General features: G+C 37.5%; 1 protein-coding gene across 9 annotated transcripts in view; it reads left to right on the top strand.

Moving 5' to 3' along the window:
- Positions 1-25,802, top strand: part of myo3a (myosin IIIA) — a 95,136-nt gene that overhangs the window by 50,305 nt on the left and 19,029 nt on the right. For 2 of the 9 annotated variants that reach the window (XM_069191271.1, XM_069191270.1), the window contains exons 10-32: positions 526-570; positions 2,156-2,255; positions 5,454-5,570; positions 5,831-5,935; positions 6,042-6,125; positions 6,510-6,712; positions 9,832-9,930; positions 10,049-10,163; positions 12,316-12,442; positions 13,067-13,277; positions 15,171-15,318; positions 16,671-16,824; positions 17,433-17,521; positions 17,622-17,751; positions 18,586-18,642; positions 20,908-20,987; positions 21,120-21,161; positions 21,415-21,492; positions 23,731-23,936; positions 24,205-24,316; positions 24,819-24,981; positions 25,314-25,400; positions 25,614-25,737. In XM_069191271.1, the coding sequence (XP_069047372.1) occupies positions 526-570; positions 2,156-2,255; positions 5,454-5,570; positions 5,831-5,935; positions 6,042-6,125; positions 6,510-6,712; positions 9,832-9,930; positions 10,049-10,163; positions 12,316-12,442; positions 13,067-13,277; positions 15,171-15,318; positions 16,671-16,824; positions 17,433-17,521; positions 17,622-17,751; positions 18,586-18,642; positions 20,908-20,987; positions 21,120-21,161; positions 21,415-21,492; positions 23,731-23,936; positions 24,205-24,316; positions 24,819-24,981; positions 25,314-25,400; positions 25,614-25,737 (2,676 nt within the window). The remainder of the gene's footprint in view (positions 1-525; positions 571-2,155; positions 2,256-5,453; positions 5,571-5,830; positions 5,936-6,041; positions 6,126-6,509; positions 6,713-9,831; positions 9,931-10,048; positions 10,164-12,315; positions 12,443-13,066; positions 13,278-15,170; positions 15,319-16,670; positions 16,825-17,432; positions 17,522-17,621; positions 17,752-18,585; positions 18,643-20,907; positions 20,988-21,119; positions 21,162-21,414; positions 21,493-23,730; positions 23,937-24,204; positions 24,317-24,818; positions 24,982-25,313; positions 25,401-25,613; positions 25,738-25,802) is intronic. The other 7 variants (XM_015353912.2, XM_015353911.2, XM_069191273.1 and 4 more) reach the window with 6 other exon arrangements.

Here is a 25,802-nt window from a genome sequence, read left to right as displayed (position 1 = left end):
AAATGTTTTTTTTAGAATGGCTGACCATCAGTCAAAAGCAGATGCAAAGTTTAAATACATAAAAAATATTCGCATAAATATCAGGGCAACACTGTTTTGACTGTTTTGCTATTTCCTCATATCTTTTTGGTCCTGGGTTCCATTATAGGCTTTTTTGTGGTGTTTTCAAGGTTGTCCCTAGGTGCTTGAGATGCTTTCCCACTTTCTAAAGGCAGGCTGGTCGGTTTAGTTATCTCAGAATTGCAGCCGTCTGCTTCTGCCTATACAGTATGTGCACACCACTGCAGTGAACTGGTATTTGGTCCAGGGTGTAGTCCTACTTCTGCTTCATGGGTAGGATAGGATATACAGCATAGGGATATCGTGCATAACAGAAAGTGAACGTGTGCTATCTAATTATTATTATGTCATAGGTAGCTAAACAGGCAGTATGCATATGATGTGATATCCTGAATGTGATAGGAAACCTATGTATCTCATCATTAGTAAAAAGAAAGGAAAAAATCCTTCATTTTCTGTGCACAGAGAACAAGGAAAAAACTCAGAGAGATTCACAGACAGTAATGAAAGGTATGTTTATATGTTTATCTTGATGTTGTTTAATAAGCCTGGGGCCCTTATTAGTTTCAGATGACTGCTTCCTTCTTGCATAGACTTTAGTCTTAATAGTAACAGTGGCTGTTAGGAATAATTCCTTATAATCTAGTTATAACCAGCTTTTAGGTGTTTGTATTCAACTCACATTTGCACCAAAAATGATATTTACATTTATTACTTCACCATTCATTGAACTTTAGCCGCTCACTACAACCTGTAAATCTAAAAACGAAGAAGAAGTCACTTTCAGTGTGAACTAAAGAAGCTGACGATAGGTATGAACCACTCTGACATGCACCGCAAGTAAAATCTTCTTGTGTATGGATTTTTGACAGCAAAAGTAAGGTGAATACAAGTACTGTATATAACTTAGGCTTTTTTTTTAGGGGTCTGTAGGTGAATCCAGTGCAAACTGCTTTATTTCCAGTTTGTTCTTTATTTTTTCAAATCGAATAAAATAGTAGAAAATGCTTTCCTGTGTCTATGTAAAAGTCTAGATTTGTTCTCGTTTTACCCAAGACTTCAGATTCATTTGTAAGCAATACTGTACCAGCCCAGTCATAATAAATTACAAACATAGGTTCAAAAGGGGTGACTCAAATAAATGAAGGGAATGTAATAATAGAGTTGTATGTTACATTTCAGCTGTTGATACGAAATGCTATCAGAATTTAATAGGAACAAATTACCAAAACAAAATCTCCTGGACAGTACAGCCATTGCCAGCTTACACAATTCGGAAGTGTGTATAAGCTGTGCAAGTAACACAATGTGGTGTGTAAGTCTTCTCCAGTAACGAGTTGGAAAAGAGAGGAAACAACACCCAACACCCTGTTTTTTTATTTAGGTTGCTAAAACAGATCAGGTCACAAGTAAGATCTTGGGCAGTAATTTCCCATTGCATGACTCCCAAGTCACGAAAGAAAAATTAGACTGGAACCAGCAGAGATTAATTCTAAGATGGAAAATAAGTGGATAAAGTAAAGCAATGTTTTGGATCCTTTTTTCAGGTGTGTGGTGAAGTGAGGGAGATAGCAGGGAAATGAGGCTTAGTGGAGGGTGAGAAGAGCAGAAAAAAGAGAGTGTTAGAGAATTAGCCTCTACTTATTCAGCTCCACACTAATGCAGTTTCCCAATCTAACCTAAAGAGAAAAATGCTTTCTTGACTAAATCGTTTCCACTCCACTACAGTAGTTTTGTTAAAGCTGTAATTGTTTGTTTTTTTTTTTTGCATCCTCTGGAACTTTTCAGTAACTTATAGCAAAGGACCTTCATCTAACACAAACACAAACAATACAATGCTTCATTGATTTCAATAGTGTTAAGCTTCTTTGTAATTATCCCATCACATTCATCTTAGGAGCTCTTTTTAATGTTTTTTTTCTTTAATGGGAGAGCCTACAGAACAAAGGTCAGGAAAGAGGAACATTATAAATAGCAAGATAAAGTTCGATTTATCATTTTCATGATCTGACTGCGTGTGCAAGAGCTAATAGGGTGTACAAAAAAGTATGAAGTGGATACATTATAATGTAGAGTGATTTATTTTTCTCTCTAGGCATGAGCGAATTCATACCAAAAAAGGCAGCTACATGAAGTCCCAAAGTTCCAACCTGGACAATGTGGATGACCTGGCCACTTTAGAAGTGCTCGATGAAGTAAGTAATTAAAGTGTAGTGTTTCAAATTGTGCTAGTTAACCATGTATAGCACACATGACGTATGCAGGAAATCTGCTTTTTAAACATGCAGATTGTAGGCTAATGATGTGGCCTGCACAGTGAAAAGAGATTGATTAAAAATTAAAATCATTAACATCATAATTTTCTATCAAAATTGGTTGTTTTATTTTATTTTGCTAGATGTTTTATACAAAGCGACTTTAGTCTTATCTGTTAATGTATACATATTCATCATTGTATTCAGAGTATCAGAACTATAGAGGCATAAATAAGTAACAGATTTTTAAATCTTCTATCATTTTTTATCACCACCAAAGTGCTGCTTTTACAACAACACTGAGAAGAGCTTTGAGTGTCACCCAAAGCAATATTATTGTGCACTTTACAGTCTTTTTATCTATGTCAAGTATTCTGTTAATAGAAAAGCAAAACTGCATTTAGATTTTTAGTTGACCTCGTTAACTTCTTGATATTCCTGAAAGTTTCCCCACTTATGAACATTCCCCAACTTGTGAAACAGTTATAATGGGAGATGTCTACGTTGACAAAGCTTCATACTCTGATTTCTTTCAAGAAATGACTGAAATCCTGAGATGAATTCGCTACTAGCTAATTCTGTCTAAAGGGCCTCCATTCATGTGTAATTTGTGTTCTGTTCTTGTAAACTCTGAAGCTTTGTTGTCTCCTTCAAGAGCCACGACACTCTGGCTACAGACGACTCACTGCAATGCTTGTGTTGACTTTCTCCTCGCCATCACTTTTGTTAACGAATTAGTGGCCTATTAACGAATTAGATTAACAAATTAAATTGTAACTCAATTGACCAAATGGCCGAATGTAGAAAAAGGATCTTGGCTTTTAGGATCTTTTAGTAGCCTGCACTAATGAATGGATTCTTTCTCGTACCCCAGCCACTGAATCCCTTCTTTTCCTCTGCCCGACCCTATAGAAACATAGCCGTACACAATACAGAGAACTATTTCACTACTATCCAACTGTCTCACCCACTCAGAAATAACATGATCAATGACAACTTTGTGCTAATTCTATTCTTTACACTCTCTGTGAGACGATAAGATGTGCTGTTGGTTTATCGTACTACAGTAATTTGAAAATATATAATTTTTGAATATTCTGGATCTATACAATATCTGAAATGCATGTAAACAGCCTGTACTGTATATGGGTGGCCCTGGATTTGAGCTACAGTTTCATGCATATCTCTGAGAGCCCAGTCCACACTGCGCAGGCCATCGCCAATGCACTGTGCCAATGAACACTGCATACTCTTGAATGTCTGGAGAGCAATGTCATCATAACAGTCTCCTCTTAATCTATTACCCCTGTTACTTTCCCCATTTTCAAAATGTCACACTCTGAACTTTAATAAGTGAATCCAGCCCCTTTCCAGGCAGAGTGGTGGCACTATGGCTAAGGATCTGTGCCTGTGGCTGGAAGGTTGCTGGTTCAAATCCCGTGGCTGGCAGTGGAATCCTGCTCCACTGGGCCCCTCAACCCCAGCTGCTCCAGGGGTGCTGTATAAATGGCTGACCCTGTGCTCTGACCCCAAGCTTCTGTCCTTGTCTCTGTGTCTCATGGAAAGCAAGCTGGGGTATGTGAAAAGACAAATTCCTAATGCAAGAAATTGTATATGGCTAATAAATCTTATCTTCCATATAGCTATTGGCAAGGCATGTGAGTTAGATCTCAATTACTTACCTGTATTTGATCATAGTTCATCACTCTTGAATTCTGGCAAGTGAGAATTCAGAATGAGAAACTCAATGTTTGCGATAGGGGACATGGACTGTAAGAAAGATGGTTCCATTGTTTGTAGAATTTGCAATTACTTTAATCAAACTGCTAGAAAACTTGTAGTTTCAGTCCTGCAATATGCCTATGTTACAGTATATATCCTATGTAATTTTTATTATAGTCATACTAACAGTCAGCTCTTTGGTATAAAATTGTCACAATAAAGACTATTTTCAAAAGATATTGTGGGCTGATATATTTTTAGCAAGCATTCATCAGCTGACAAGTGACGTGCTGAATAAATAAAAACAAACAACCTGAATGACTTGAATATACAATCCATCTTACTGTGATAGAAATATTGAAACTCATGAATCATCTGTAACTCTCAAATGTTTTCTCATCCTTCATTATGGCACTATCAACACATGAGTTGGATTATTATTTAAAAATGTTCTCATTAAGGATTCCATGCCCTTGGAATGATGGGAACTACGCTAAGCCTGCCTCACACAGCCTCTATTATATCAAACAGCGAGAGACAGGGGCAAGTACATTAACAGCAGGCATCTAACAGAAACAAGAAAAAGATAGGATACTTTATCATTTCCATGCTGTGTTGAGTGTGGCATCAGTGTCAGTGTTTTCTGTTATTTTTTTATTGTTAGCTTTTATTCATTGATTCATTCGTTATTTTCATTGTTAGCATTGTTACTGTAGGTGTGTTCTGCACAGATTATAAATGGATTCCGCAGTTGCCTGAAGTGTCTGTGTTTTTGAAAGAAGTTTTGCATTCACCTACCCTAAACCTATATTAACAACGAACTATGGCTAGCACTGTGCCTTAAAAAATTGTTACCCAAGATGTTAAAAAATATATTGATTATGCTTTTCAGTCAATATGTGTTATAATGGAGCTTAAACTATACATTTCTAATTAATGAACAAGACATTTCAATAAATGCTTATCTCTTCTTGACACACTCAATTTTTTACTTTCATCAACTTTCATTTTTTATCACTTAGAATTGTGTAGTCTTTTGTTCCTCTTGTCTGCTGACAGTTTTCTTTAATGTCTGTTAAAAAAAACTATCTGCTCTTAAAGATGACCATGACCGTTTCTGATGAAGTCACAGCATTTGTTTTTAAGGATCATTTTTTGGATTGTAGTTATTTCCTTCCATAATGCACGTTCTGACAATCACTACAAAAGAGTAAATCAAAGCTGTGATACATGAAGTAGCATTGTTTTATTAAACTAGTCTGTGTGGCATATTTTGACGCATAAAAACATGTCTTGGGTATTGTGAAATCAACAACACTCTTTTAAAGATATAAAAAAGAAGCATGAAGGAAAGGCACATACAGCTTGGAATTTAAATTCAACTAAAAAGCTCAAATGACTTTTGTTTCTTATCAGAACACTGTTGCAGAGCAGCTGCAGAAACGTTATTCCAAGAGCCAGATCTATACCTACGTGGGAGATATCCTTATCGCAGTCAATCCTTTTCAGAAGATGGATATCTACACCCCTCAGGTTTGTTTTAAGTTCTCCACAGCCATTTATTAAACCTTCTTTTCAAAGGATGCTGCATCTCATTAGCTTTGACTTAATCACTCAATGAACCATCTCGCTAAAAAACTGCTGAGGGGTTTAACTCCATTTACACTCAATTTGTTCTGTGTTACTTTTAAGCAGCATCAGTATTTTAGTTTTGGGCAAGACAGAACTTGGTTTAACTTTGGTTTGCATCGTGTGTGACTTCGTTATGTATTGTTCACTTTCTCTTGTTACAGTGCTCAAAGATCTACATTGGGGCCAAACGCACAGCAAATCCTCCACACATATTTGCAGTTGCTGACATAGCTTACCAGTCCATGGTGTCCTACAGTGCAGATCAGGTAGAGAATATATCCATCAACAATAAACTGGAGTCGTACATACAGTGGTTTAGAAAAACAAAACAACAACAGTGACGGGATTTTTGTTTTGGTCCTTCTCTTTCAGTGCATTGTTATCAGTGGGGAGAGTGGTGCTGGCAAGACAGAGAGTGCCCATCTCCTTGTTCAGCAGCTCACAGTCCTTGGGAAGGTACAGCTCTGATAGGGTAGACCAAGCCATGAAAAAAAAAAAATGTAGACCGTCTTAGATTTTCCAGGACAAAAGCATTATATTGTTTTAAATTGTTTGAAGCCAAACGCTAATTAAACCAGCTTTTCCCTGTACACATGTGCACTCTGACCTATACATATTGGAGAAAATGTGCACCAGGCAACATTGATTCAATACTGTAGAATATCTCAATCTGTTGAAACTAGAACTGACTGTGTTCCAGTATTGATGTATTCCAGACTGGAATTGAATGCCGCATTAGCAAACAAATGAAAAGATGAGTTCCCTACTCAAAATACCATCTTCTTCAAGTCTTCTACTCAGTTTTGCTTTTTATTTCTCTGATATTTTTTTTCTTCATAGGCCAACAACAGAACACTTCAAGAAAAGATCCTCTTAGTGAATAATCTAGTGGAGGCCTTTGGAAATGCTTGCACTGTAATAAATGACAACTCCAGCAGGTTTGGCAAATACCTGGAAATGAAGTTCACATGCAGTGGTACTGTGGTTGGAGCCCAGATCTCTGAATATCTTCTGGAGAAATCCAGGGTCATCCACCAAGCTCTGTGAGTCTTTAGTACAGTGTGTACTGTATATCTTGTACTGCAGCGATGTGCTTTAGCGGTTAGCGTGGCTCCCTTGTGGCTGCAGAACCCTGGGTTCAATTCGACCCACGGGTGGCTGCATGTGTGGAGCTTGGAGGTTGTACCTGTGCTTGTGTGGGTTTTCATCAGCGGCTCTGGTTTCTGCCCCAGCTCCTAAAGATACGCTAACCCTAACCCTAGGTTGGATTGGGTATTCTAAACTGTCCTCTTCTCCATGGCCCTGCAAGGCACTGCCAACCCCTCCAGAGAAGACCAGATGCTCCCCATCCCACATGGCATCCTACAGCATGTTTCTGTAACCGCTCAGTGCACTGAGTGAGCTACAGAAGTGACTTCATCCCACTCCGGGATCCAGACAGCCCGGAGTGGCGGAGTTGTCTGCTGCCTGAGGAGGGGAGCAAGTAGAGCAGGCAGAGCTGTACGAGGCCAGAGCTGCAAGTGACAGGGATAGAGTCACGACAGGAGCAGGCAGAGCTGTATGAGCCCAGAGCTGCAAGTGACAGGGATAGAGTCCCGACAGGAGAGGGCAGAGCTATATGAGCCCAGAGCTGCAAGTGACAGGGATAGAGTCCCGACAGGAGAGGGCAGAGCTGTATGAGCCCAGAGCTGCAAGTGACAGGGATAGAGTCCCAGTGGGAGAAGGCAGAGCTAAACTCATTGTACTTCCAGAAAAGCTCCTCTTTGCTGCATCCCTCACCAGTATGAGAAGCTTTCCGATAAGAGATGGAAGTCTTATTCTATGGGTTTTACTATTACATTTTAAATGTTAATGAAAGTTTTGCATGTTAATACTTCCGTCTTAGACAATAAAGCACCTCGGGTATTGCTGTAAGATTTCTTGTTATAATAAAAACTGAAGAAGCGATTGATCATTTCATTTTCCCCTAGACAGCTAAAATCGATCTCTATGCCTTCTTCTTTGTTTTCAACATTTGCTGAATTATTTCCCTTTAAGCAGGTTTTCATTGTGAGCAACTATTTGTTTTTATTTTTGAAGGTATAGACATTTACTGTCACACACACATCTTTCATAAGTGAATCTGTCTCCTCTCCATATAGCTATAGGCAAGGCCTGTGGGTTTGATCTCAATTTTGTATTTGATGAAAGTTCATCATTCCTGACTTCTGGCAAGTGAGACTTCAGAATGGAAAACTCAATGTTTGCTATGGGGGAAATGGGCCATAAGAAAGATGGTTCCATTATTTGTAGAATTTGCAAAAAACCTTAATCAAAATGTTGAGAGAAATGTATAAGATATTAATGATACAGACAGTACTATACATTAATAGCATATTACAATCCCAGTACTTGATAGAGGCTCTTTTGTTTGTCATGCACTTTAGCTTTAATCTAGTAGAAATGGACTACTAGTAGCAATGTACTGTAGTCGAATTATACTGTAATTCTGAAAGATTAGATACTGTAGGTCATTGAGTTAAATTAATTTTAGATCAAAAATAGGATGTCTACAAAATAGAGATCTTCATATTATTTCTTATTTCCGTGTTAGAGGTTCACTGTTTTTTTCACGTCATAATGACCTTTTTGTTCATATCGATTTTTATGTATTTTTGCGTGCTCTTCATTCAACTACAAGATGAAGAATTCCTTCTTTTTTCGGAGTCCATGTTTTTTTTTTGCAAACAAAATGTTTTGGTATCGCAAGTTGTTCAGAAAGGGGATTTACATATTGAAAATAAAATTTTAATCCCTCCTTTATTGCTCATACCCACAGAAATGTGTCATCACCCAAGTAATCACAGTTATGCAAAACTTCATTTTTAGAAAGAGGTTGATCTTACAAGCCTATTATTTGTGAAAACTAGGTTTTATTTAGACAAATAAAAATCTACTAAAGGATTTACTGTATGTTGAGAGTTTCAGGACTTAATTCTAATCCTTGATTAACATTAATGGGGCACTCCTTTTTTCTGTGGAAAAAATCCCATAAGTGTATTTTAAATGTTTCAGCCTTGGTATTGGAGAATAAAAGAGACCAGTTTTATCTGGTTTACTAGATGTACTGTAAGTAGTTATCTATTTTAAAAATTGTTCAGTGCAGAAAACTCAACTACTGTATAATGAAAGTTGATTAACATAAGAAAGTGTCCTACTTTGTTGATGTGGTAGTTCTTTACATATAAAATAAGTACTGTATATTGCAGAAGGTATTGAAATGTTACAAGAAGAAAAAACACTATTTTCCATTATAACCATGTTGGCTATAAATTGACCAAAATATTTTTTAAATTAGCAAAGTTAAAAATACAGGCTTGAATCCATCTTATTAAAATAAAAATTCTACTGTTTATAAAGTAACCTTAAAAAAATAGTTTTATGTTCAACTGAACCATCCATTTTCTAAAAGTACAGAAAACGTAAATTAAATGTTGAAAAGGAATTTATCATAACTTTAACATTGGTTTTTGTAAGTTGTACAAAATTGTGAACTATTCATGATTAAACATACAGTAATATGTCATCCAATATTTATTTAGCAATAATTATCTCAATTCCCATTGCTACTTTGTACAGTATTGCTGCAGCTGTGAAATCCTAGGAAAAGCAGGCAAGTTCAGATGATTAAAATGCAGGGTTGTCAGCTGTAAAGACCATAAATTGTGCTTATAGATGAAAACAGGCTGTGTTCAGACTTTAGAAGATTGATCATGTTTAAGTGTTTTATTTGAATGAAAAAAGTACATATGCCAAAAGGAAAAACAAAATATGTATTAACATTAAATGACATTTTCTAAGCATACTATAATGTCTAGTATTTTTCCAACTGTTGAAAAGATTAGTCCAAAGAGACAGTAGAAATGTATTCCATGGGCATCTCTGGTGAAACACAGCTTTCCACAGGAAAATACAAAATAATTTTGCTTCTAATTATTGAAAACTTCAAAGCACTGTGTTATTTTTTAAATGTTGCTGTTAATTACCAATATGAGAAGGAAATTTGTTGTAATGTAAGCTGTGTTTCATTTTCAAACTGAAACTGTTACCTGTCACTTTCTGAAATATATAATTAAACTCCAAATGTCTAAAAGTAACTAAAGATTTCCTATTGTCTTCACAGAGGAGAGAAGAACTTCCATATTTTTTATTATTTGTATGCTGGTCTGGCTGAAAGGAAGAAGCTAGCACATTACAAGCTGTCTGACAGCAAAACTCCAAAGTAAGAATGAGAAAAGCATATTTTTGCAGGAACATTAAAGTTGTATTTCTTTCTTCCTCTTTTATTCTTAATAATAACTATAGTAATTCTTTCTGTATCATTCTTTATATATTTTCAGGTACCTTGAAAGTGAGCACATTAAGTTAGTACCTGACATTTTGAACAATGCATTTTATAAGGAGCAATTTGATTCAGTTGAACAGTGCTTCAAAGTCATAGGATTTACACTCGAGGTATGTTCAAATATTGTAAATAAAATTAATTACCACATGGCCTTGTGGTTTGTCGAAAGCATGTAGAATGTCTAGCAACAGATGTCTAGGCTGATTCAGCTTATTCTTTATGAAGTTCTTTGGATATATTTGATAAATTTTAGTAATATCCAGTGGTATTACTCAAAATGTATATTTTTATGGTTTTAGAGACCTGTACATTACTTATCTTCTGTTCTTAAAACTATTAAAAATGTCAGGAAATTCTAGAAAGCCCTTTGCCTGGCAGATTTGAGAAACAAATGCAAAAACATGACTTACTGGTTTAATTTGAACTGTAGTTTCAAAATGTATACCGTACAATATTTAATTCTTCACTAGTATTTCATAACTTCCCCATCATTTACTTAAAGGTGTTTTTGTACATTGTGTTGATCACTCTTTTTAAAAATATAGAAGAGCTCATTTACTTCATGCAAGAAATAAATAAATTAAGCGCTGTGCTCTTTCAGAGAAGTCCACAGGCAACTGCCATTAAGGTTTTATTAGTCACAGTGTTAATCTTGTTTGCTTAGACTGCTTATTTCAAAAGAGTATATACTGTATGAGTAGTCCTTTTTGACATCATCACGTAGAAAAAACATGTACAATTAGCATAAAACAGTTAAACGCAGCTTACCGAAAAGCTTAAAATAGCAAATTGCTTGTGGGTTCTGTATGTCATTAACATTTATCATATAATCACAATCCCAACAGTGAGCTAATAGTTTCTTGCTTGTTATTATTATCCTGGCATATTTTGTTAATGAAAGCATTTGAAATTGAAGGATTACTGCATCTGCCTCATGTTAACTGTGACAACCTCCCCTCTCTGCAGTGCTGCAGTGTCTTTATAAAGTCCGTTTTAGAAAGCTTTTAACTCTGCTGCTCCTGTACAGTTGTAAAATAAGCTTCGATCTGCCACGCGTGCCTCTAAATTCTTCATACACCCAGTCAAAGGTTAGAAGCTGAGATATTACTGAGACGGAAGTTTATCTAACAAGAGAAGATAAAGGTCCTGAACTTCTCCAGCAGCACTCTTGTGGCTGCAGGCAAGGAGATGATGCATGAATATCTATGTAGATTTCATTTCGCAAGGCAGGACAAGGCTCTGTAATTAGTGTAATAAAATACCAGACACAGAAATGCTCCCTAATTAGACAATCTGTGTCTGGTACCTATGATAATTTTGTCTGGTCCTCTTCTAATTAATTAATTTTTTACTTAATATAGTGTCATTGTTTGCTTTGTATTTTACATATACAGTAGATGTCACGATTAATAAAAAAATCAAACACATTGTGCACTGCATTTTGCTATTACTTAATGTGAAGCACACTACGATAATCCATATGCCATGAAAGAGCATGAGAAGGCAGATGTCACAGATAACATGCCATTCTCTATTACTACAGTTGAGGGAAGATATTTTAATTTTGTAAGCAAGGGTAGTCAGCCCAAGTGGCAGTCATCTTCTGATATGTATTTAAAATGAGCTGTTTTGAATCCCCCAACACTATCTACTGTATGTCTAGCTGTATGATGGATGTCACTGAAGTGCTGAGCACAACTTTAAATCCTTGCACTGTTTAACAGTAATATCTGATCCAATACTTACTTCCCTTATTGTCCCAGATGGGCAATTAGCTTTGCAAGCAGATAAAAGACATAACACAATAAAAAATACATTTAACACAATGTGAACCCATTAACCTACATGCTTAAACAAATAAAGAAATTGGGTCATTAGTGTGTGAGATACACGCACAGTGAAAAAATATATAAAGCAAAAAATATTGTGTCTTAATGTCCAAATTAAGCAGGTTAATAGCTGTGGGAATAAAGGGTAACTTAATTATATTGTAATAACAATATGTGGAGCTTAAGAAACAACAACCGAAGTGCTGAAATATTACCAGAATTCAGGGAAATTTACCATGTGTGTAAAAATCTAGAAATGTAGCTGATCATTGACAACATCTAACAAAATATTGTGATTTCTTTTGTCTTGGAGGGATTGAGAGGTGTAATGACATTATTTGAGGCCACGCTCTTCCCTTTTTTTAATCTTTTCTAGAAAATTCTTTTTGAGAACAGAATTGCATCATTAATAATGTTTCCCATGTGTGTTCAGGAGCTGGGAAGTGTTTACAGCATACTGGCCGCCATTTTAAATGCAGGTGATATTGAATTTACATCAGTCGCCTCCGAGCATCAGACTGACAAAAGCAATATCTCAAATACCGCAATGCTTGAGAGTGGTGAGTTCTTTGTTTCATAGTGTTTGAACAAAATATTATTGCTTTCAGAAAAGACCTTAGAAAGTGACCTTACAAATAGAAATTATCTAGAAATCTTTTGTGAGCTGTACAGTGCATGGCCAGCCATCATACAGGCAGTTCAAAGGGCCTCTTTTCAAAGTTTGTTTCCGTCTTCAGCTGTCTTAAAACTCTAAAGATCTACTCTAGGACAGCATAGTGGCGCAGTGGTGAGCATTGCTGCCTCACAGTGCTGGGGCCCTGGGTTCAATTCTGGACCTGGGGTGCTGTCTGTGTGGAGTTTGCATGTTCTCCCTGTGCTTGTGTGGGTTTCCTCTAATTTCTTCCCAAAGAACATACTGGTAGGTTAATTGGCTTCTAGGAAAACTGGCGCTGGTGTGAGTATGTGTGCGTTTGTCTCTGTGTCTGTGTGCCCTGTGATGGACCAGAGTCCTGTCCAGGCTGTACCCTGCCTTGTACTAGTTGCTTTCTGGGATAGGCTCCACCTGAATTGGAAGAAGCAGTAAGAAAATAAAGGTATTGATTAGATTTATAGAGATTGAGAGACTAGAGATTTTTAAAAGAATAATAATGCTTTTTTTTCCCAAACATTTTGCGTTTTTGAAGCTGCATCTCTGCTCTACATCCGGGCGGATGAGCTCCAGGAGGCACTCACCTCGCACTGTGTGGTCACTCGAGGAGAAACGATTGTCCGGCCCAACACCGTGGAGAAGGCCGCGGAGGTTCGAGACGCCATGGGCAAGGCCTTGTTCGGCCGCCTCTTTAGCTGGATAGTGAACCGCATCAATACATTACTCAAGCCTTACACCCAGCTGAGGTAAGAAAGGGACAGTGAGCAGCTCTGTTGAACCAGAACAGCGCCGGGATTTGTCATCTACTGTTTTCTCAATAGAAAGGGAGTTATATCAGAAATGTAAAGAAACTGAAAGTACTCTGGTTGAATTGCATTGCAGAGGATAATACTAAACAATTTGGTGATTTTTTAATATCTAAAATTCTCTGCCGTACATATGAAATGGATATATATAGATATATACTGTATATATGGATATATATACATATATATTTTAAAAATCGGATCTAATGGTTTTCCATATCCATATGATATGGTTTGCTGCGAGTGACTTTTGTCACAGAATTGTTATCAAATCCCACTTCAGATCTCTGGATTCAACAGACAATTTCAGCTCTCGGTTTATTTTGCTCATTGAATGTGGAATACCCAAAAATGACGGCACCCCATCTCCCCCTTGGGATGTAACGGTTAGCAATCCCCTCATCTTTGGCGCTACCTCAGCCCAACGGAGGCCAGGGCCTCCTCAGTAAGCCTCCGCATCTCTCACAGTGGCGCTCCTAGAGGTAGCATCTATTGCAGGAGTTGAGCTCTGCAGTACCCTTACATTCTCCATCCCTCTGTTACTGCTTCTGCATAAGAACACAAATGGAACCCACCATCCTGGGATTCAGAGTCTCCGCGTGATCTATCAACGGAACGGGCCGAGTTGAGGCACTCTGGAACCCTTTGGTGTTAATTTTAATGAGGTGCATCTACCTCAGTCTTTCAAACAGATTATAAAACCCACGGTAACTTATAATAAGGCATTGATGGGGTTTTTGTTTACTTTCTTGATGGTTGTTGCGCACTGTATTTTATTTTCTTTGTTATTGGTAGTAACCAGCTAATTGCCTAATGGGCGCCAACAATGCAGAGTGGCTAGAAATGCCGGATATGACAGAACAGGACCACAAGCCTGCTTTAGTTCCAGTGTTGTCAACTTTCAGGGTCTGAAAATTGCTGGATCAGCTTCAAAACATTTCTTTAACAAAATTTGTCAGATTGTTAAAACATAAAACGCAATAAAGTAGATTATCTTTATGTTTTAAATCTATTAAATAATGTAATAATACATAACAAACAGTAACTATGTGTTTTATAATAATACAGTATATAATATGCAGTAATCTTATTGTTCATCCCTTATATACAGTATGCAACAAATGAAAATTTTAATAATATTACACAAATGTTTGCCTTCGTAATGTGTTCTATGAACAAGGTGAAAGGGAGATACATCACAAATGTAAAGATACTAAAAGTATCCTGGTTGTATTTTATTGTATAAGGATATACTACTAACACTTAACAATGTGGTGATTTGTACAGCATATCTAAAATTCATGGTTACCATAATGCAAGTCACTAGATCTGTTGCTAGTGACATTTGACACGAAATTGTTACCAAATCTCACTTCAGTTCTCTAGATTCAGCAAAACAGTCTACTAAATTGGCAGTAAAGTGTTTAGTATTCATAAATCACAACATTGACTTTGTTTGAGAGTACTTAATTTGGTATAAAAATAAATTTCAACACCAAATCGAAAGCAATGGCATTCATCATGCTGACTCCTTTGAGATGCGAGCTAAGCATGGAAAAACTGCATGTATTTTTTTAAAGTATTTCACGTTACCACAATCTCGGCTTGAGAATCTGTGCAAAAAGTAACTTTACTATGAAAGAAAAGAAAGACTAGAAAGATTAACCCCTGTTCATTGACTATTTTAGTCATGTCAGAACAGTTTACCTATACTATGTAGTGTTTGTATGTGAAATTCCTGTGTAATTTTCTAACCCTGATGCCGCTACACTAGAAGCCCCGTATTTCTTCTTTAAAATGTCTTACATATTTGTCTTTATTTATCCTCCCTAGTGAAGAGGACAATGGTCTTAATATTGGGATTCTTGACATATTTGGGTTTGAGAACTTCAAGAGGAACTCATTTGAGCAGCTGTGCATTAACATTGCAAATGAACAGATTCAGTTCTACTTCAATCAACACATATTTGCCTGGGAACAGGTATGAAATGCTTGTGGTCATCCTATAGAAATATTAATAGTACATTAACCTACATGTACATGGATCCTTAAAGAATTACCATTTTAAACCATGAAAACTACAGTATATTGATATAAATGAGGGAGGGCAGTGTTTCTTTTGACTGTAGCATCTCAATCTCATTTACATCACTCCAAAATCTGGTTTTCCTCTTATCAGAACTTGTCAGTGATTTCTGCACATTAGTCAGTCCCTAGATAAGATGCAGGCATTACTTTATATACTTACCGTTTTGAATTTTGTGTGCTGCATTTTGAGTTCTTCATGTGGTGGAAACTGCTGGAAACTATGTGGCTGTTCAAAGATAAAAAAACACAAAACCCCAGATCTTCAAAATACATATTGCCTAAAGTGTCATTCAGATAGTCATAAAACGTTTCATTTGTATGCTCATGCCTTTTGTGTTGTTGAGGGTGTCTGCTGTGAATCTGCAATACGGACTCATGTATGATAAAAATGTGAAGTAGAAAATGAAATTAGTACTGGAAATAACAGGAGAATGGTTCTGGTGTTTCACTGATTTATGTAACAGTATATATTTGTAAACGTATACTTCTAAATGACATTTGACAGTGGAAAGTAATTGATAAGTTTGTTCCACAAGAAGATTGTAGAAAAATAGTAGTGTTAGACCTGATGCTCGTATCCAAAGGACAAAATAATCTGAGGGCTGTTTAGAGCACAGCCTTTGTTTCTTGTTTTTGATCCTCTCGGGCCCAGATATCAAAAACAATCGTTTTTATGTCCAAAAAGAGGTCATTTTGAGGTGGCAGAATGGCTTTCCCCTAGGCTAGAAGTTGTATTTTATTTCAGAAATTAACTTCCTTAGACATGTGTGCATCAGAACCTGGAGGGTTTGAAAAGCCACCTCGTACTTTCTGCTGCTGCACTTTTTTTCTCATGTGTGCAAAATGTCACAGTCCACAGTCCCTGGTAAACACTGTGCTTGACACCTGCACTGCATTATTTGTACTTTGGGTAACCTTAAAACACGTGCCTTTGTTTCTTGGCACTATTTTGCAAATATCCCCCTTTTTATTATATTTTTTTCAACCAGCATCCTTGAGTAACAGTTAAATGCTACTTTCACACTAAAATACTTACTCTGTTAATTTTTGAATGGGCTTTTTAAACTCTCAACTTCTTTAAAACTCTCTTTTAAACCTCGAAAATGCATTATCACTAGAACAGAATGTGTAGAATGATGTGGCGCAGCATAATTAAAGCTCTATAATCTCTTGCTGAAGCAGATTGTTATTGACCAAAAGTTCAAGCAAGGGTGTGGAACGAATGTCTCTGCTCTTACCTGTCAGAATGAATACCTGAATGAAGATGTGGACGCCCGACTGATTGAATATGAGGACAATCGACCTCTGCTTGACATGTTTCTTCAGAAGCCAATGGGATTGCTCTCACTGCTGGATGAGGAGAGTCGATTTCCTCAAGCCACAGATCAGACCCTCATAGGCAAGTTGTTCAGATACAGCCCAGCAATTGTTCTAATATTTTAAACCTAAGAAACAGTGTTTAATTCATTCAGCAAATAGCCCCTGAGATGTTTTGGCCCCTTACAATGGACTGGTGTCCCATCCAGGGTGTATCCTGCCTTGGGCCTTGTTGCTTGCTGGAACAGACTTTGGTTCCCGAGCAACCCTCTATCGGTAAAGCTGTTAGAAAATGAATGAAGGGATGTTTGGGCCATAAAACAGCTCCTGACAGGACATCTGAAGTAACACTCGGGAAGAACACTATGAAGAAAACATCATAATGAAGTTATGAACACTCACAGTTTTCTTCAATATGTTGATTTGAGAGCTTCAGTTGAAAGATCAAATGTTTCTTTTTCTTATGCATAACTGTTTATGTTTTGCTTTTTAAAAGCAAATGGATTGTGGAAAAGTATTTATGAGTACAGCCCTGTGTTTTCCTGGCTTATGCTTTAATGTATTGAAATCATCAAACTGTACAAGCAGTTGTACTGTTTAGCCTTTGAACGTACCCTGAATTATGTAAAATTGCACAAATCATCCATCTGTAAGAAACAGCAGATTGGTTTCCTCTTTTTGTGTATTTAGAAAAGTTTGAAGATAACCTGCAATCCAAAAACTTCTGGAGACCGAAACGGGTCGATTTAAGCTTTGGAATCCATCATTATGCTGGAAAGGTAATTGCTCTTATATGTATAGAAGCCTTTGCTGTAATTCTGAGAACAGATACAATTGCTTTAGTGAGTGAATGCTTACTGTCTGCATCCATTATCATAGGTTCTCTACAATGCAAGTGGATTTCTTGCAAAGAACAGGGATACCCTGCCAGCAGATATTGTCCTTCTGCTGAGGTCTTCAGAAAATGACCTGATACGCAAGCTTGTCACACACCCTCTCACAAAGACAGGTAAGACTTCGGAACAGGAATCCAAAAGGAAAGCCTAGAAAATGATCATTTCAGTAGTCCAGTGAATTATTGTGATGGAAAATTAACTAGGAAAGCAGTTTTGTTTCATACCCTAATGCTCGCTGTGCAAGAACATTTTTACCAAATTCTGTCCAAGAACCTAAATATAACTAGAGATTCAGTATGAATCACACAGGAGAAATGCAGTTTGAACGGTAGTAATCTATCAACATTGTTTAATCACATTTTTACCTCATCTGAAGAAGCCAAGAAAAAAAATGCATGGTTGTTTCTATCATGTGCGTATACTCTTCTCTTTCTTAATGTACTCATTAAGAAAATAGACTGTACAAGGTTCCTTGTTTCAGTCTCAAAATCATATATTGTATACAGTGATGCATTCCTGTGCAGCACCTGAAGTGTTAGAGGTAGCGCATAAGTTTGTCATTTTTAGGAACATCTTTTCATGTCACTAAAAAAATGTGAGAAAATTAAATTCCAGGTACCTTATTTTCTTCAGATATTATGCTGCAAATGCCCAGCACTGCAAATGCCCAGCACTTGCCTAGCACTCTAACAGAAAAGACTGCAGTGGGATAATTGGGTTTAATGCCTTTCCTTTTATCTGCAGCAGCTCATAACATTTATAGTTCAAGCTGAAAACAGATGGAAATTATCGTTAAAGGCTCGAGTAAGCTGGACCTCGATTTAGCTAGTGCTCTGAAATCGCATAGGAAAAATACCATTTGAAAGGCAGGTAAAAAGATTGTTCGGGTTTTGTTCACTGTGAACATTGTGAAACGCCAGCAAACAAGTCGGTTTTGCTTTTTCCAGTGCGTCCTTCTGAAAAAAGATGCCAGTCTAATTATATGAATGGCTGGTCAGTGCCACGTGAGTACTTGTCAATGCCAAGGAGGACAACACATTCAAAATCAATACTCACTAATACAGAAACTAAATCGCTTGTTGCCCCTTCAGCGTTGTCACTCATCTGACCCTGTGAAATCAAATGCGCTTCAAAGCCTGTACTCTGTATTCTGCCCTTTGGCACTGCACTGGGGAGTCAATCATGCATAATCCCTGAAGAATGAGTCACCCAGCTGCAGTGCCCAGGCATTATCCCCGCCATCAGTCTGTGGACAAAATTGGGCTTTTCCCTTCCAGGCTTGGCTTGCATCATGGAGGGGATGAGTTTCTGCCAGGCTTCGCAGTGCACTAACAACTAATGCAGAAACCCCACAGGGATTTAATTGATGCCTTGTTATTGATTGTAGATTGTAATGCATGACTATTTTATTTTGTGAGAACTTTTTTATCCACCCCTCACTTGTATATCTTGCTAATTGAGATAAAGGGGACATTTTTCAGTTAAAGCAGTCTAAACTTTTCAGCACAAAAGGTTAAAAAGCTTGAACAATACTGTAAATGTTACTTTTTTTCCCTCCAGTTCTTTAAACCATAGTGCTCTTTTTCGTTTCTCGCTGTGGGTTGCCTTCCCGACCAAATTCTTTTTTTTCCTGTCATCCATACGTAGTTTTTAGCCGGATGAATTCCTGAGTGGGTAAAGGTGATTGCTGGACTCGTTGGTGTGCAGCACTGGGATATACAGTATCAGTGATATCCGCAGCATGCTGTACGTTCTGCACTCCTGCATTGCTTAGGTCTTAATGCCATTTTAACCTCTGGCTTGTGTCAGTCATCACACCAACACAGTAAAACCCATTACAAGTATATCTACTGTACACCACCAGTTCAGCACAAAAAATATTTGGAAAACATTTGGTTATTATGTGCAGTATGCCATTAAGATAAAGATCATTGGCTATATATGAATATACAAGAGTGAGGTTTCAATAAAATCTTGCCTGAACATTTCTACCATACACATATCCCCATGTGGGCTGCTACTGTACATACGCACTGGTGCATGAGGAGATGTGCTGTTACAGACGATTAAGATCTCTCTAAATGACGTAAGGAGGGGACATGTCACAGACTGTGAGTCTGCCCGAGCAGTACAGGACCTGTGCACAGTGTGTTTGGTGGGGAGGTTCATGCAGAGCTCCTGACATTTACACCAGAAGACAAAACCAGATAATTGGGACTACAGTGCATCCATGGTGACCCAACGGTGGCAACTGATTAAAGAAAAAAGATCAACACTTTTCAAGATACTGTACCAATTCTCTGATGTCTAAATACACCCTCTGTTTCACCCTCTTAATTTTGCTATAAATAGCATTGCAGAGGGTGAATTTAGACATCAGAGGATTTGCACAGTATATATTTTTAACAAAATTGTCTTTCTCTTTAAATATTATTATATTTACCACACGGCTTTGCCGAGCAAAGAGCAATCAACTGACTGCACAGATTGTTGCTGGTTATGCTATTTAGTGATATATCCTGTAACACACACCACTGCACCAATAAATACTCCACTTCACTTTTGTTTTATTTTTTCAATATACATGTTTTAAAATAATAATGCCAACTCGCTGCAGTTCTTGGCATGGGTTTTACCTCTAATGATCATAACATAGTGTAGAAAATTAAACAAAAGACTTCCTCGTTAACATTCTCTGCATGCATGGTTTTAGTACTGTACCTATTGAAATGAGTAGTTTGACTGTTCCATTTTAGTTGTAATTATGGGCAAGCAACAACCTTTCTGAGTTTATTTAAAAGCAATGTGAGCAAAACACTAGATAGCAGGGATTATATTTTCTGCTTAGACATTCACAGATTAGTAATACTGTAATTACTTCATCCATATTAATGATAGCGTATTAATACACCCCAAGAAAGCTAAAACATTTTCTTCTGTTTGCTTTGCAGGGTGAAATTAGCCTCTATTAGTTCCTTAGTAATATATTAGGCCCAAAAGACATTTTCTAAGTACTTACTAAAATGTGTTTCTAAATCGGCCTTTACTTGTTTGATGAAAGTCTGAGCTAAATCAAATATTTGACTTGCCCTCCACTCCTAAATCCCAGATATTAATCTTCCTGTTATTTCAAAGCGGCTTCTTACAGAGTGGAAAGTTGTCACAGCACATTTTGAGTTTAGAATTTGTGATTGCCTAGTGGGTCAGAGTTTTAATTTCCTCCAAATTGGATTTTCCTCTAAGTGTATCCTTCTCCTCTTTCCTGGAAGGTAACCTCGCCCATACCAAGGGTAAAGGTGTGGGAAACATCAGAAATTGCACCCCACAGCACTCAATCAATGTGTCAAAGGTATGCTTCTTTCTGTGTGGTGTCAATATTTGTTTGGAAGCATATGAACCTCTGTTTTTTATGTTCACTCTCAGACCAATTAACCTCAAGTGTCCTCCCTGTCTCTCGCTTTCCTGGTTTCTTCTTGTAAAGATGGAAATGCTTGTGTTGTTCAGTTCATTATCAGTCTGTGAGGTAATAACATTTTCTCCCTCCATCTGTACTGCATAAAACGAGCTTTAATGGCTTTCACCATCCCACACAGCACTGTAGGCTTTAGAATAGACATGAGCTTTTCCTGGCATTAATTCTTTTTTTATTTCTGTGAATTTTTAGTTCTGTAAAATGTAAAACAATTTTGTCTGCTTAGTACTATGCATATGCATTGTATGTAAGATGATCTGTTGTATTGATAGTGTATTTGTTGGACTGCTTTATTCATGTTCAGGGTGACAGTGGAGAGTCGGTCCACCATCCCAGAGAGACAACCAACATGAGAACTCAAACCGTGGCGTCTTATTTCCGAGTAAGAGGCACAGTTTGTTTAAATATTTCCTTTGTGGCTCAGGTTTCTGTCTTCAGTGTGGACATGGTCCCACAGTCACTTTCATACTAATCCTTAAAGAACATTTATTAATTCTTAGGAATACATTTCAAGGGTTTCCACAAACAGCTTTCATGGAATGGACAAGTGCTACTAGCCTACAAAGGTTTACTGCAGGAACCTATAGGGGGAATTCTGACTTAGAGGCATTTAATCATAATCCCACAGATGGGAGCTTCACTCCATTGGCTCCTCAGGCAAGCACAGACACCAGATGTCTAAACATGTGGTTTCTCTCGTACTGTGCAGGATTACTATTGCAACAACACATCAAACAGGAGGTAGGTAAAGCTAACTTTCTATGTTTGTGGGTGAATCATCCACTGCTTTGTGCATTCTTCTTTACAATGATAGGACCAGCCTGCAGTGAAGGATCAGAAAGTGATATGTTAGTATGTTTGGCTTCCAAAAGCCATTTTTTCCTGTGGTCACTTTTTGCCACCTGCTTAAAATCAAAGAGATAGAAGAGTCACAAGGCCCAACTTTCTTGATCTGCATCCATACTGAAAATCAAGAACAAGTGAGCTTTTTCCTTCATGCAACAGATTTAACCTGTGAAAGACAACAATTGCAAGAAAACAGTTTACCCATCTTATTAAGAATATCTTTGTGCCCTTAATAGGTTGGAGACTAGTGGTTGGTGTCCTCTGTCACTTACCACCTAGGGTGTCACACTCAGCAATTTCTGACCCAAGATATTGTACCCAAGCAAGATGTGTACTGAAGACCACTTCTTAAGTAAAAGGCCAAGATCTGAGAGATCATGAGTCACAACACCTCACCAAAACCAAAGGGATGATCTAAATGCAACATCAGCGTCGAGTTCCTACTTCTCGTGACATAATGACAACCTGACATTATGGTGCTACATTAGACAAACCCTCGGATCTCACCTGCTGCCCCTCCTCTAGGACCATCCTGATGTGACATCATTCCAGCAGGACAATGCCTTCTCCTCATGTATCAACAGCTTTCTTGCGAGAAACGAATGAGGGCGTTATGGATGCCCTGGTCGTTAGGCTTTGTGAGACGAACTGGAATGACCTGTGGCACCTACAGTAGAACCCGGAGACCAGTGAACAGGCAAACTTGTCCCCAGTCTATGAGAGGAATGGCACAGAATCCCACAAGACGTCTGCATTGTTGTCCAAAGCAAGATGTTCTTTACAGTTTCCATTACTTCCAGTACTGGCCAAACATGCCACTAGCCAGTTACTTTCACAGTTTACCACCTCTTGATTAACCCTGTAGATGACAAGCATAATGAATATACCCGTGTCTTGTCTGATCAATAAAATGGCTGTGCATCTGTGACAAAGTACATTGTTATTTTTCTGATTAAGAGTTTATGACTTTGGTTTAGATAGGTGATTCCTTTGATGCCTAGCAAATAGATTGTTCTGCATTAGAACCCTCACTTCTTTTATTATTGTTCCAAAACACAGAATTATGCAGGAAAAGGTACACATTTCCTGGTGGTTCCTAGAATGTTGAAAAAATACAGTATGTTCAAATATATTTTCCTTAAGTGGTAATGTCTGCACCTGAAGAAGACTCCACAGCTGAAACATTGTGTTTTTCTTCCTTTTTCAGCCTGGCATAAACCTTTACTTGTTCCTTTGCAGCTCCCTACTTGAACTACCATGTCTGCACAAAGTCTGATTATCTGCACAAATCTAATGAATCCTTTAGAACTTGTATTGAATGGTAAACTGCTCAATTAAAGAACTAATTAAAAAATCCTTTTTTTGGAGCTTTGCCTACAGTATGTAGATGTTCTATTTGTTCAAATAATATGTGCGTTGTTATGGCCCAGGAACATAATGTGAGCCCTGGAGTAAGCCGTATTTAATGGTATTCTTTGTGCACCACAAATGTAGAAGGATTTGTTTCTTTTGACCCGACTGACACTGGAACTCTGTTTTTCCATTACAATTCTCTACATATAGATTTGCTGTATGACCTTTTGGAAGCTACTGTGACACTTCCTTGATCATCTCTTCCCTCTTAGAAATGTGGTTTTTGGGATGGACCCAGAAACGTCAAAGATTAATGGTTATGCCCTTCAGTGATAATGTTGTACCTCTTAGTCACTGGAGGGGTTTCACTGAATCACTTTCCCTGACTGAAGTTTTTCGTATTGCGTTGTTTGTTTTTCAGTATTCCCTCATGGACCTCCTGTCTAAGATGGTGGCAGGTCAGCCCCATTTTGTCCGCTGCATTAAGCCCAACAATGACCGTCAAGCCAGCAAGTTTGACAGGGAAAAGGTTCTCGTACAGCTTCGCTACACAGGTGTCTTGGAAACTGCTAAAATTCGAAGACAAGGCTATTCTCATCGGATTCTTTTTGCAAACTTTATCAAAAGGTGAGAATAATTTACGTTTTTTAGCTTTGTTCTACTCTTACTTTGCTTTTCACCCATATTGCACAATATTCCTCTCTATACAGTATATTGAATCATGTCTGTCCTTTAGCTTGTTTCTTTCTCAGGACATTTGACATATAGTATATTCAGTACATGTCTTTTTAACAAGTCCAACGAGTTTATTTGCTACGCAATTTAAAACTCTTTCCCTAGCCTCTGAGCATTGATTTTGGTTTTGAAAGATCCATGTGAGATTTTTTTCTTCTAGGTACTTGATTCTAGCTTTCCGATCGAATGAAGACCCTCCTGTGAGCCCTGACACCTGTGCTGTAATACTAGAGAAAGCAAAACTGGAGAACTGGGTTCTGGGCAAGACAAAAGTAAGATCTGCTTCTCTTTCTTTTTTAAGTTTTAGCCTTTTTTTTTGGTAACTCTTGTTTGCCGTGGTAAAGTAGATGACTTGCAGCATGCTACAATATTCCACTTTTCAAATGTGAATTCACTTGTCTTGGTGGTGGTGTCTTCTTTATCCATTTGAAAAGGTCTTTCTGTTCCAATAGTCTTTATTACTGTTTTGCATCCTGAGTTCACCATTTTCTATTTCTTAGACATCATTTGTTTTCATTTGAATTTTCATCCTTTTTTTCTAGTTTTTGAAAGGACTTAAAATCTTCCATTTCTATGGGTATGATAAAACCTTTCCTCAGAAGAGATTTTTTTTTAATACGTGGGCAATGTTGAATTCGTGATGAATAGCTGGAGCTTGGAGTCTTAAACACACTGCAGGCTAAAAACATCAACCTTGTTCAGTTCAGCGTGAAAAAAGGAGACTCGGCTTACTGTCTTTTTTTTTTTCCGTTGTGTGCTGTGTGATCTGACCAGGTGTTCCTGAAGTACTACCATGTCGAGCAGCTTAACCTGATGATAAAGGAGACTGTGGACCGCATCATCCTGGTTCAGGCCTGTGTGCGGGGCTGGCTGGGTGCCAAACGATACCGCAAAATGCAAGAAAAAAGAGAACAAAGCGCTGTGGTTCTCCAGTCAGGTAATTATCTTCGCTACACACCCATGCCCAGACACAGGGTTTGTTGGGGAGGAAAAAGAATGCCTGCTGTGCTTTTGATGGTAATGTGGCAGAGGCATCACCACCTGCTAGCCAGATCTTATCAGATCCCATAATCTGATCAATACTGGTCAGTATAATAAAATATTATTATATATGGAAGAATAATCGTGCATGACTTCATTAATATTTTATATATTTACTATTATTATTATTATTATTATTATTATTATTATTATTATTATTATTATTATTATTATTATTATTATTAGACTAATCACTAGTTGTATTCTGTTTAAACCTATTTCCATCAGCTTACAGAGGATACAAAGTTCGAAAGGAGTACACAGGTGATAAAAATAAGTCTAAGAATGAGACTTTTATCGCCAAGTTCCAAGCTGGTAAGATGATTTAGCCATCTAAAATCCATGCAGTGTGCAGTGTGAATAGTACACCTACATGTTAAGAACAAAGTAATGAGTGGCATGTTTCAGATTTCGTATTTCCTGCTTGTCTTCAAAGTGAGTTCACACCCACGGCACGGTCCTTAACTTCTGCTTGCTATTCAAAATCGCATCAATATAATAATGTGCTTTTTAAATTATTTTCTTTAGCTTGCAGAGGATATCTTGCCAGGAAGAAATACAAGGAATTAGTGGATGAAAAAAATAAAGCTGCAGTAAAGATCCAAGCTCACTACAGAGGACACAAGGAGAGGAGGAGCTTCAAAAGAAAAAAGTAGGACTCCTTCCTCCATCTCTACACATTCTAAGCATTTGTTTCTTGACTTTAGGGATTTGAGT

The sequence above is a fragment of the Lepisosteus oculatus genome, chromosome 6 (assembly GCF_040954835.1).
Source record: "Lepisosteus oculatus isolate fLepOcu1 chromosome 6, fLepOcu1.hap2, whole genome shotgun sequence".
NCBI lineage: Eukaryota > Metazoa > Chordata > Actinopteri > Semionotiformes > Lepisosteidae > Lepisosteus > Lepisosteus oculatus.
This window is presented reverse-complemented; position numbering and strand designations above follow the sequence as displayed.